The sequence below is a fragment of the Pundamilia nyererei genome, unplaced genomic scaffold (assembly GCF_000239375.1).
Source record: "Pundamilia nyererei isolate P.nyererei 1_Seehausen unplaced genomic scaffold, PunNye1.0 scaffold00016, whole genome shotgun sequence".
Classification (NCBI taxonomy): Eukaryota; Metazoa; Chordata; class Actinopteri; order Cichliformes; family Cichlidae; genus Pundamilia; species Pundamilia nyererei.
In genome coordinates this window covers 2,864,013-2,876,997 of record NW_005187417.1, presented here as the reverse complement: position 1 = coordinate 2,876,997, position 12,985 = coordinate 2,864,013, and the positions used below count along the sequence as shown (strand labels likewise).

The 12,985-nt window shown below is 42.0% G+C and overlaps 1 protein-coding gene across 5 annotated transcripts in view; it reads right to left on the bottom strand.

The window, feature by feature from the left end:
* Positions 1 to 47: 47 nt before the first annotated feature.
* tjp2a (tight junction protein 2a (zona occludens 2)) overlaps positions 48 to 12,985 on the bottom strand; it is a 39,762-nt gene continuing 26,824 nt past the window's right edge. For 3 of the 5 annotated variants that reach the window (XM_005725560.2, XM_005725564.1, XM_005725563.1), the window contains 18 exons: positions 12,214 to 12,325; positions 10,454 to 10,584; positions 10,265 to 10,349; positions 9,956 to 10,106; positions 9,704 to 9,812; positions 9,204 to 9,423; positions 8,764 to 8,948; positions 8,567 to 8,662; positions 8,377 to 8,456; positions 7,362 to 7,572; positions 6,744 to 6,844; positions 6,428 to 6,649; positions 6,217 to 6,306; positions 5,357 to 5,578; positions 5,128 to 5,142; positions 4,795 to 4,872; positions 3,569 to 3,654; positions 48 to 3,470 (listed from right to left, as the gene is read on the bottom strand). In XM_005725560.2, coding sequence (XP_005725617.1) covers positions 3,314 to 3,470; positions 3,569 to 3,654; positions 4,795 to 4,872; positions 5,128 to 5,142; positions 5,357 to 5,578; positions 6,217 to 6,306; positions 6,428 to 6,649; positions 6,744 to 6,844; positions 7,362 to 7,572; positions 8,377 to 8,456; positions 8,567 to 8,662; positions 8,764 to 8,948; positions 9,204 to 9,423; positions 9,704 to 9,812; positions 9,956 to 10,106; positions 10,265 to 10,349; positions 10,454 to 10,584; positions 12,214 to 12,325 — 2,351 coding nt within the window. In that variant the 3' untranslated portion in view covers positions 48 to 3,313. The remainder of the gene's footprint in view (positions 3,471 to 3,568; positions 3,655 to 4,794; positions 4,873 to 5,127; positions 5,143 to 5,356; positions 5,579 to 6,216; positions 6,307 to 6,427; positions 6,650 to 6,743; positions 6,845 to 7,361; positions 7,573 to 8,376; positions 8,457 to 8,566; positions 8,663 to 8,763; positions 8,949 to 9,203; positions 9,424 to 9,703; positions 9,813 to 9,955; positions 10,107 to 10,264; positions 10,350 to 10,453; positions 10,585 to 12,213; positions 12,326 to 12,985) is intronic. The other 2 variants (XM_005725562.2, XM_005725561.2) reach the window with 2 other exon arrangements.

Here is a 12,985-nt window from a genome sequence, read left to right as displayed (position 1 = left end):
GTTTGGTTTATTTTTGTTTGAAAAGTAGTTAAAACTGGACCAGTGGTGGAGTCGACCTTTTCTCAAGTATAAATTTAGAACAGTTTTTTCACTTGACTGAAGTACACACTTACTTGCTTCCATAGGAATAAAGAGGGCAGGTAGTAGTCACATGCTGCTGACAAAAAGCAAGTGTGACCACCTCTATATTAGCTGTGTTTTAACACAATGTCACAATCTTGCCAGTGGATTCACCCCAAGGTCAGTGAGCGCTCACTGCACTGCCAAGAGCTTCCTCTGAGACTCCATGGGCCTCGTTTAGCACATTAAATTTTAGTGTTCATGACAGTTCAGTTAGAAAAAGGCTGAATAAGTATGGCTTGTTTAGATGGGTTGCCAGTAGGAAGAGTAGTCTTCTCTCTAAAAGAACATGACAGCACACCTCAGGTTTGCAAAGCTTCATCTGAACAAACTGATCTTATCATTGGTCCAGAAGGCTTGCAAAGTGATCCATAATGCACACAGCCAGATTACCAAACATAGCCTCATACAAACTGTCAAGCATGGTGGTGGAGGGGGGATGATTTTGGCTCGTTTTTCAGCCACAGGCCTGGGCACCTTGCAGTCCCCGAGCTGACCTTGGAGTCCTCTCTGTACTAAAGTATCAGAGTCAAATGTGAGGCCATCTGACATCTGAAGACAATGAGCCCAACACAGCAGCATTTCTAAAACAAAAGCAACCCAAAAGCAAAGGTGGAACATGACACTCTGAACATGACTTTGTGTAAAAAAACAAAACAAAAAAAACATTTATTAGATTTTCCCAAGAGACTGTTGTGTAACACTCAGGAGACAAAACAAAACAAGCAAATCATAAAATAACATTTAAGAGAGACTGATAAACCAACATGATTGTCACCACATTCCCCAAACAGTAGTGCACAAACGCTGAACTGAATCAAGTGTATGAATATATATTCAAAATTTTCAACAAAAAAAAAGCATCAGCAATAAAAAAATAAAATAAAAATGTGATTGTCTCTGGTTGCCAGCAGCTAATAAAGAAACATAGCTCAATCACAAGTTGTCTGAACGCCTCGCTCGTGATACACTTTTTAATGAAATCTGTGACGTCATTTACACGCTGGTCTAACACAGAAATGCTAAACAGGCAGCTGCACAGCTTCCCCATCTTATCCAAGAGCCCTGCATTCGCCAAAGTACTAAATTAAAAAAAGAAAAGAAAAGAAAAGGGGGGGGGGGGCGCAATCTTTTGGTAATTATTATGCAATGATGAGATACAGATGCTGCATTCATGCAATCCATCTGAATCTCCTATTTCTGACTTCGCATCTCTTCAGTGACTGCAATGCTCTTCTAAAGCAAAAGCAAAGAACAAAGGAAAGATGTTTCCAGTTTAAATCTACTCGTGTATTTCGACTGTGTGCAGTAACTGTACTGAAAATACTTTCCAACCTCTGCTTGGTTCAGTTTACAACAGCAGTTAAAACAAAACAAGTGCTTTTTAGGTAGAAGCCTTTATCTCCCGAGCTGAAATCAGAGCTGCAAGGCACTTGAGAATAAGCTGCTTCCCAGACTGCACAGCTCACACAGCGGCGTGCTGCAGACGCAGGCGTCCACTTTGGAATGTGTAGTTCAGCAGGGGAGGTGCGATTAGAGGACAATTAACACCAGAGGAGCGTGCCCGAAGCATGTGGCGCCTCACAAAAACGCACAAAATTGGTGAAAAAGCTGAGGTGCAGTCCACAGAACTGTAACAGTGATTTGGGCGTTTGCTCGCTTCAGTTTCAGCCTCGTGTATTCACCATCACAATGTAAAATAACTGCACGGTGTATCAATAACAGGCATTAGTTGTATCTTTACAGTGTTTTTAGCTGGTTTTAATTTTACATTTGTTACATTTTTATTGTGTCCAAAAGGTTTGCACCTGCTCCACGCGCAGCACTGATGGTATTCGGCAACTCAGTGGGATCAACAGCTATTTCTGTTGCTTCACATTATTGTTTAATTATGAAAACCTGAAAAACTTTTTTATTATGATTTCTTGAGACTATTCCATCCATCACTCGAGGACAGACAGGTATACCCTGGACTGGTGGCGCCAGACAACAGTCAACCCCTGGAACCGGAGCTTTCCAAGAGAGTCTACACCCACCTGAAGGTCCCAGACAGCAAGCTCAAACCAGGGACTTTCATATTGTGATACAACAATCTTTCTACAGTCATGGTCAAACGTTTAGGTAGTAGCAGAAATTTTGTGCTTGTCACACTTTGCCGCTCCAGAATTTATTGAAGTTTGAAGTTGCTGGGCATTGACTCCTGGTCCAAATCCTGACTTCTGCCTGTTTGTCAACTCACTTTGTAAGGATTGACCATACTAAAAAAAAAACAAAAACAAACAAAAACAAACAACAAACAGCTCATACAGCAGCAATTTGGTGACAATTGCTGCTGTATGTACCATGTCATGGCGAAAATAACATGGTGCATTTTCACCATGTCACAAGGCAAAAGTGATGTCAACCCATCAAGACTCAAAGGTCAACAGAAACAGATCACCATCCATCAGGATTTGGCCCAGAAGCTGATACCCAGCAAACCACAGAAAACAGCAGATGTTATGAAGAATGGGCAGATCTGCAAATACTCACTCTTTGCATAAATTTACCAGTAAAAGTATTCAAAGCGCATCACATATATAATCTAAATGAAAAAAATTTGTGCCACTGCCAAACTTTTGGCCTCGACTGTTCATCAAGTTTCACTTCATGTATTCATACTATATTCATACTTTTGTGTCCCACCTGCAGAGGACCTAAGCAGCAGAGCATGAACCTTAAATTTAGGACACAATTGCGCCATTATAGTTAATTTGCATTGCTGTGTTTTAAGTTCATGAATTTTTCTTCTGTTCAAAAAGGGAGTATAAAAATGTGACGTCTCCAGCTGTTTGAAATGGCTTCAAGTGACGTGTTTACATTTCTTTTATGCTTCTTATCCTTCCAAACATTGGGCGTTTTACTGTGTGATGGTGACACACGGTAGGCACAAACTGAGTCCCGGAATAAAGGCGGGAAAATAAAATATAGATCACAGACACCAACAGAATATTTACATTGAAACATCAGCTGTGCACAGTTTCTGTAACGGCGAGTGGCAAAGGTAGACCAGAGATATCTGTGTGCGTTTGTGTGCGTGGGGCACCACGCTTTCTGCACAACAAGGGACGCGAAAAGTGTCTGAAACTGACGACACGACAAGAAGTTCGAAGAGTTTTGATCGGTGATGATGTCACTTCCTGCTTTCCCAGCCTTACAGCTCAGTGTCTTTGTATTTCTGGGGGTTGTAATATCCTCTCTTGGTCTGGTCGGCCAGCTGGCGGCGGTAGTCGTCCTCGTCGTCCTCGTGTCCTCTCGACTCAGAGTACGGCGGCCTGGAGGGAGTCTGTGGCTCGGGGATGGAGCTTGAACTGGACACACACAAACACACACACCACGGGTCATAAACTTGCATCTTTATAAAAATAGAACATTTTTTATGATGTCAGAGATGAGGCTCTGCTCTCACCCTATTGGCTGAGGACGGCTGAGGTTGGGTTTTGGCAGCTTCACTGGGACAGCGTAGAGATCTGGATGCTTCTGGGCGATTTCCAACTGCATAAAGAGAAGGACAGACCCAGATATGTCAGATCTAATACAAAAAAGTAAAGAACAGAAATAAAATATCCTACTATACCCAGACAGGCTGCAAGTGTATCTTTCTTTAGTTGAAGGATTTTTAGTTCTACCTTAAAATAACACTCTTAAACCCCGGTGAACATTAAACCAGGTGTCTCTTCCTCCCATCTGGAGTGCTGCTTTTTTAGAGTAAATAGTAGGAGGACAGATGCTGCAGTCCAAAGTTCAACTACTGTGAGGGGTACTGTAATAATATTAATACATCTATACATTAATACATAGTCAGAATCTACCTTGCCTTGTAAATCAAGGCAAGGTAGATTCTGACTATTACAATTTACAAAAAAATTATGTTGAAACATGCAAACATCAAAGGAAATACAGAGCTTGTACGTGACTGTTTCCACTGAGAATATTATTGATGAAACTTCAGTGAACAGTAGGCTGATCAACTGAAAGATCAGATGCATCTCTTAGGTCCTGTTTCAGGTCTTTGCTGGATTCTTTTCCTATTTCTTAACAAAATGTCTTTACATGACAGATGCTGTTTTCTCATTTATTTTTTGGTTCATCCTGACCAATGGCAGGTTTTTAGGAATCATCTTGTTGGTGCAAAATTATTTGATTCCTATCAAACTCTTATCTTTGGGATTTTTTGTAAATTCAGCCCAAGAAACAGGAACAAAGTGCCTATTGGTACAATTAAAAACTTGTTCTTTGCAAAGCTTGCCAAGTGTAGACACGTGATGATTCACAGGTAAGACTTAAGTGGATTAAAAAAAGAAAGAAAAAAGTTTCAAAACAGCAAGATGGTGACAGACAAAATGCTCAAGGCTTCAAAATGAGTCCACAAACCAATTTATGTTGGACACAGGCATCTTTATGTACATTTCATGGATCTGACTGAACATCAGAAAATGCTTTTAGACACTGGACTTGGATATGGGAATGTCAGGATTGTTGTAGGACAGACGGGGAAGTAAGAGGAACTTTAAATGCAGCTTTCTATAAATCTGACAGGATTCAACTGCCAAAAGTCAACTGAAAGCTCCCTGCTGTGTCTGTTCCTGCTCTGAAGTTTACAGCTGTACCATGAAGAAAGACAGCACTACTGACTCGAGCGTTTTCTGCCTCCTGTAGCTCCAGGAGCCTCTGAGCTCTTGCCAGATGGTCCATCTTCTCAAACGCTTTAATCTGGAAGAAAATAAAAGTGAAACTTCAATTTTTGATTTAAAAAACCAAAAACAAAACAGCATAGATGCCACACGTCCACTCACATGGTGTAACTCACAAGGAAGTGATTGTCAGATGAAACATTTACAGACAAGAGTGTCTGTAAATACGCAAATACATAATGAGATTTATTAATGGGAACATTTGTGATGCATGACGAGCTGTTGTGGATTTGAAGGGAGGGTTGGAAACATGTGTTGGTAAATTTGTAGTTACCTGGTCACCCATTTTCTATTTCACATTAGATGCAGAGAAAGTAAAAAAACAAAAAAAACAAAAGGAGGAGAAGGGAATAAGTTTGATATAATACCAGAGTGAAATCTTCTAAAGCAAGGGAAGAAAGAAAGATAAAAAAGTCTGACTTTTTGCCCCAGATAGCTGCCTTGTTGGTATAAGAATAAAATAAAAAATAATTAATTCATTTAAATCAATAAATGAGTCTAACCTTGCCCAGGAAGGATTTGTTGGCGGGGTCCTCCGCTTCGTCGTCTTTCCCCGGACTCTGATCTTCTGACGACTGGTTCACTGGTTGGCGGGCGATAGTGGGCTTCACAGGCTTCACGGGAGGGGGAGGCGGCTTGTTTCCGCCCACTGCGTCGCTGCTAATGGTGCTGCTGGAGTGTGACTCGTAGCTCCGTGTGGAGTCAGTTCGAGTCTGAGCACGAACCTGAAACAAACAAACAAACAAAAAAAGAACCATTTGTGATCATTTGCTCAACTACAATATGTGGTTTGTTGTTTTTTAAGGAAGAGCCACTTCCAAATATAAGGCAGGCAGGAGTTTTGAACATTTTTATCAGCTTAGTGTGAGAAAGTTTATTTCAGTCACAGCTGGTTTAGGCAACAAAAGGTGTTTTTCCCCCTCATCTTCAGTCCCTTATATTTGCAGGTACATATGTGCATATGTGGAAAGAAACATCAATTAGAGGAGGAGTTCAAGGTGCAGGTGGGTTCCAAAGCGGCTTGCAGAGGAAGTACCAAATGAAGCAATTTAAATAGATCCTCCTTTATTGGATGCACTCTTAACTGATGTATAGAAGGGCAACTTTATTCATCTAGATTAGAGTTTTTGTTATTTATCAAGAAAAAGTTCTGAAAATGGACACCGGCACTAAATGAAGTCCAAAGAAGACAGTTCTACCCTCAGACCTTTCCAGCTTGGTTTGAATCAGATCTGATGGTACTTCGAGTCTTGCCAAGAACTGAAAGGTCTAAAGACTTTAAATTGAGATGCAGCTTGAGAGACCACAAGAAAGTGTAGCGACAGTGATGTCTGACGGGAGGAAAGCAGGGAGAGGTTCTCACCTTTGGGGGTTCAGGGACGAAAGAAGGGGGAGGGCTTGGCTCTCTGTTCACCTCTCTTCTCATACGTACACGGGGTTCAGGGTGAGGCCGCTACACAAACACACGGCACACAGAGAAGGGTCACAGGGGTTGGAGTAGATATTTTAACAGTGATGATGATGGATTAACAACGTTGGGGAAAAGAAGAGTGTCTATCGGCAGACACGCCCACCTCGTCGGGCAGTACAGGTTCTGATGATCGACTGATGGCCGACACAGGCTGGGGTTCATCCAGTGTCTCGTCCAGCTCATTGTCAGTGTACGCCCCGCCCTCGTCCGCTGTGTCATCATAGTCGCTGGTCATCCGGCTGTCCATGCTGAGGTAGTCACTCATTGCCGACAGGTAGGACATGCGGTCGTCTTGGAGATCTAGGTCCTCCTCTGAACCATCCACCTGAGGAGAGAAAGTAACAGCAAAGCGAAGGGGTGTAAGAAACAGTCAAATTCACACAAAAACAAGTGGTCTGCAGAAGTTCACTGACACTCACCTTGCCCTCGCACACCCACACAGCTTTATCTTGCTGCTCCCGAATTAAATCTTTCACACTGCCATACCATGCGTCATTGGCCGAGTTCAAGTCGATGGTGTCTAACAGACAAAAAACAAAACAAAAAATTCTTAAAAGAAAAAAATATAGGAAGAAAAAGATTTCATAATACTTAGTACTGTCAAAGTTAACATGACAATACCACGTCAACGCAAATTCCTTTTTACGCCTCTATTGGCTTTTCGACACGCGATTAACGCATGTGGGCTCTGTGACCTGTAGATCGGGTTGTCTGGAAGTGGTTTCATCAGTTACATTGTGGATGGTGAGTAGAAATGGAGAAAGAAGCGAATTGTTGCGTACATTCAGTGTATTTTATGAGCATGCAGTACCTCCGGGGGTTTTCTCAGTAGTAGTTGTCATTATTTGGATTGTTGCAATAATTATAAGCATAAATGTGAATAAAGTATGTATATTTTCCGCCCCATGCTGGTAAGAATATTAGAAACATGAAAACTATCCTGTTAAGGGCACAGTTACAGTTGATTAAAAAAAAAATAATCTGATTAATCACAAGTTAACTACGGACAACCATGCCGTAAATCACATAAAACTCACCCGTGAAAAGGTGTGAACAGCTCTTTTTCAGCCTAAGGGCCTGCTCATACAGTTTGCGTGCGCTGCGGTTGGATCCGGGTATGAGGCGGTTTCTCATGGTCTTCAGACCTTGTTTGCTGTCAGGGTTCAGGAAAAGGACGATGGGGTACCACTGAGTGTAATTCAGGGTGTCCACAGCTTTGGGAGTCACGTCCAGCAGAGCGTGACGGTCCTGCAGGAGAATAATAAAAAAGAAAAACATGGTTATATGTCGGATGATGAGTAATAATTGCACAGAAATCTCTGTTAGTCACTCTCGACAGCTGTTCATCTGAGCCACTTCAAACTCTGCAGGTGAATTTCAACTATGACATTGTCTCTTTTAGCAGTTTATTTGGTTACTATGGACTTTGGGATATAAAGGTTGTTTTGATGTAGAGGAAGTTGAAATTCTGCACAAAACGGCACTAAAGCATGTAAAGAAGCGCTCTATGATGACTTGTTTTATGGAAGGTAATAAAGGGTAATAGCTGGAAAGCAAAATCTCAATTAAAATTAAATTTTGATTAGCTGACCAGAACAGACTAACAACCCTACCCTATTTTAATTCTTAGCCCTCAAACAGGTGGATGAAACTATGAGGTCAAATCTTTTATAAAAAAGATCACTTAGTCTAAAATTCAAATGGGTTCCAACAAACATGGCTGCACAAGTTATTCTTTAACTCTTTCTTCTTAGATGCTCCACTGTTGGCAGATTTTTATGCTTCTGATGCAACAAGTCCCTTTGGAGTTTTGATGCAACTCCAAAAGGATCCACCCAAAATTACGCTGGGGATCTTTGGCTTGATATCTGAAGCTTTATATTTTTGAGCCACTATTATTCAACTCTGGTTTAATGGTGTTTAGGGGACATAAAATTAAAAATAGGGGAAATAATAAATTATAACAATATAAAATGGGTGTTGCGCACTCCCATAACAGCCACTGCACTAGTGTTCATACAGCGTCATTATCTTCTAATGATTATACCATACCTGTTCAATGATTTGCCGGATAGAGTTCAATCTCACCACCCCCGAGGACTTCTCACTTCCTGCATCCTTGGGCTCAGTTTCTGAAAGAGGAGATAAAAACCACTCACAAACAAGAACAGAGTAAAGAAAGCCTACAGAAATCTTTTTCTGTTAGTGCTAATGTTTATTTACAGGCAGTCGTGATACTTACTAGCAATGACAAACTGATCAGGAAGTTCAGTAGCCAGTTTTTCGTTAACTACGTCAGAAATGGGCCCAAATATCACCACCGGTCTCCTGAAACCAGCTAAATGAAACAAAAAGAATTAATTCAGAAGTCCTGGCACAGCGAGGACCTCTGCAAAATGCCTCAGGTAAAATTGCAGGGTGAAAGTGTTTCCTGGATACCTTCACGTAATACCACTCTCTCGTAGGCGGGGAAGCGTGTAACCGGAACGTTACCCTGGTCGTCTCGACTCTTGCGCAAATCTTTCTTCTTTGCAGCTCTTTGGCCCCTCATCCTCCAGAAGTCTCCTCTGTCATTGCCCGATGCAGCCCGTGCAGCATTCTGGACGTTAGCCATTTGCTCTGCTCTGATATCGAAAACAAGAAAATATATGACTTTGTCTAGTTAGACTGCTCACACGATGATATGCAGATTTCTTACCAGCGAAAGAACATGTAAAATGATAAAATATCCAGCCAAATCCTTAATACAAAAAAAATTAAAAACTTGAAATATTTATATTTAAAATAAAAAAACAACAACAAAAAACATAGCCATCACGTTCTGACAGCCAGCAGGGGGCAGAAAGGCTGTCTGCACAAAGATGATCATCATTGCATACCTGCTCTTGTTGGGGATGATTCCCTTTTCTAACAGCTGGTTGTTTTTGTCACTACGGATTGCCAGCCAGTTGCCGAGTTTGCCATCATAGAGTGTGTCCGTCACTTTGAAGATCTCCCCCCTGGAGAAAGGAAGGCTCTGCGGGGCCTCCTTCTCATATTCAAAGTGGGTTCTAATGAAGAAGGAGTCGCCTCTGCCAGATGCTAAGACATCTTTATACACTGGCAAAAATAGAAAAAAACAGAAGCTAAAAATACCCCCCCACCATTATTTGGCATCCCACATGGCTCAAATTTGGGCCTCTTGTTTCTCCTCATTCATCCATTATCATAAAAATAAATAAATTACAGGAAATAGAAAAGCAAGCAAGCCACTGGCTCTTCATACAAGACTACTAAGACTTTTTATCATATTCTGTGTGTGTCTATGTGATATACTTTAACACAGGACGGTTTTGGCATTAGTACTGTTTGTGCAACTGTTCTTTATCCAGTCCAGTACCTTCAGGCTTGCTCTGTGCAAGAATGGTAACTTCCTCTCCTTTAGGAATCTCCAGGAGGTAGAGAACAGCATCTTCACGCACCATGCCTCTGAAGTCTCTGTTGTTCACCTGAAGCACACAATAGGAAATAAAATGAGAAATCTGGCCTGATATATGTCTCAAAGATGAAGCTTCTGTCTTTTTTCCTCCAACTTCAGACACAGCACTCTTGTGTGTGCAGGGTTTAAATGTGGAACTAAAACATGCTGTACCCTCATGATCTGATCTCCTGTCCGGAGACCCTCCTGCTCTGCTGCACTGTCCTCCTGAACACCGGCGATAAAGATGCCGACATCATTTCCTCCCGCCAGCCGCAGACCCACACTGTCACCTTTCTGGAAACGCACCATCACCGTGTTCGGCCTGCATTATGGAAACATGGAAACAACAGTTGACAAAGGAAGAGTCTATTTATGACGGAGACAACCAAGCTGGCTTCTTGTTTTTGAGTAAATCTGAGTTTGAGCAACTCAATTAAAACAAACAAACAAACAAACAAACAACAACTAACTAATACTGACCCGTATATTTCCAGGTCTTCTGCACTTGGCTTTAGTGGCACTTTAGGGGGAGCGTGAACCTTTGGGGCGACACTGGCAGCTGGTACTGCAGAAACAAAATCATTTACAGTCAGTATTCAATTCAACTGTCTGATTTGACTTTTATTTATTTTTTACAGTCTTGTATATTCAGGGCGAAATCATGTTTACCTGGTGGTGTCTCGGAGCGTGGCTCCTCCCTCTCTGCGTGCAAAGCAGCCTTATCTTCAACGTCTCTGTCGGCACCTCTGAATGGGGTCGGCATGGCACCCATTTTTGCCAGCCTGCTAGGCGGTTCCTCTCTAGTAATATCCCAAATTTTTGGAAAGTTTAAAAGAAGCATTTTACACATTTAATTCGGTTGATATAATTATGACTCCTTTTCCGGTTTGGTTTAATAACATGGTGGTTTTTCCGATATTTGATGTGACGGGCTGCCTGAGCTTCATGAAGCATAAAATCAGCATAATCCTACATTATCCTGATTTGTTTCTGGTGTATTTAATTCATTCGTAATAAATGACTGACCAAAGCAGAGCTCAATGCTTTTGTGTTATCTAGAATTAAGAAAAGCACAAAACAAAGCAACACTTAAAATCATTTTTTAGATGATTGTGGTTTTTGTTTGTTTGTAGAGCAGGCAGACAAATCTTTTGTTGTGAGGAAATGTTAATTATAATTCTTTCCTATGAATGAAAATGAGACACAAGGTCACAAGCAGTTGCCAAAACAATACAGACCCAGCTCTTCAAGGATTAAACTTTGTGTGTTTGCTTTTTGTCAGACTCAAACATTTGAAATGACCTGTATAAAATTCCAGTTGATTTGGAGTCGTTGCCCAACCCAGTTCAGTTTATCTTCCACAAATCTTTGGAGCAGAGGTGTGTAGTGCAAATTGGCATAACCTGTGGAGCCACAAAATCTTCTAACTCAGTCAGGACCACGAAAGTAAAAGAAGAACTTTATTTCTGCAGTAAGATTTGGGAGTACAGCTCTGTTCTTAGACTTTCCTGTCCTTCCATATGCACGTGTGTAGTGGAAATCCTGAGATGGGGAAAGCAGCAGTTGCAAGACCAACTAGTCCAAAACAGAGCAGGCATGGATGGCAGATATGACATGAATAAGCACGAAAAGGAGCACGGGTGGATGGGGGTTGCAGCTTTTAGATGCAGCAACGGTAGCAGGCTAAAGCAAGTTAAACAGGATTCTCTACAAGACTGAAAAACAGGATGTTCAGGAAGATATCGGTTGAACCATTAGTTTATGTGGGCTAGCACTGAGATCAGCTGATATCATAGGAATGTGACTGAGTTCAACTTGGTGAACCGAATGAACACTGTGCTCGACTTCATGAAAAATAAAAAGGGTCAAACAATAAAGGAGGGGCTAGGATTCATACTAGGATTGGTGTCATAGACACCAATATCCTTGAAAAGGTCAAACGGCCAAATAAATAGGTACAGTTTGTGTTATGTTCCTAATTGCGCATTCCTGGTGATGGCTGCCCCTCCCTGAGCCGATGCTGCCGGAAATCTTTTCCTGTTAAATTTCCTTCCCATGATCACCCCGTGCTTGTTCATAGAGTATTATCTGATTGTGCTATTCTTTTTCTATTTTTCCCCCTATAAAAATAAAACTGAAATCGCATTTTCTGATTTCACAGGAAAGCAGATTCCCAGACCTCCCTCTCCCAAGCCTGGAAGACGCAAAGGAGTTTCCAAGCAAGCAAAGAGACAGTCTCAGCATGTCCCGGGTCTGCTCTGGGGTCTCCTCCCTCCTGATAAGACATGCCCAAAACACCTCAGCTACATGCCATCTGGTTCAGAGCATCGTACAGATGTAGTCTCTGAGCCCTGAGGCTGAGAGGAAAAGCTCATTAAAAGCTTTTACAGCTTGAAATATACCAGAATTGGCCTTTAATGATAGTGTACCTGGGCTTGTCTCGAAGTCTCTCATTGGAGGAATGGGAGGAGAGGTCAGAGTGGTGGGCCCGTCTGTCATCCTGTGGAGAATAGGAGCGGTACGACTCGATCTCAGAGATATCTGAAACACACAAGGATGATGAAAAATATCACAACTCCTGTGAAACCACACAAGAGTCAAGCAGCTATGAGGGTGGGGGGTGGGGTCCTCTGTGTTCAGGTAGTAAAGCCTATAAACTTTATCAGAAAGAGTAAAATGCTGCATCTCTCCTTGGTGCTTCTTTGTTTTGTAAATTACATAACATGGCCTTTGCTCGGCTCAAATGGCCCCTGGGTCATGAAAGCGGGGGGGGGGGGGGGGGGGGGGGGGGGGGGGACGGGACGGGACGGACGACAACACAGCTCTCAGACAAATGAAGGTCAGAGCACTGTTCCCAGATGAGTAGCCACACCAATTAGATATGCAAATACCAGTTTCTGGGGTTACAATGATGATGAGGAGCACTAAAACTCAACAGGATGTTTCAATGTTAGCATTCAGGGTGTGGAAGCTAGACTGCACTTCTATGTTATACTCCAGGGCAGGGAGGAATAAGCACAGTAATACCATTACAAAGTAAAATTACACATGTGCACTTAAGGTGATTTGTACCCGTCAGACCTCAAAATCCTAATTTTTTCAGTCAGTCGGTCCCTATTGTCCTCAAACAGAATTACAAAGAAGGGTGCTGGATGGTAGAAACCAGAAGGCTGCAGCGGTGCGAACCTTAACATAATGAAA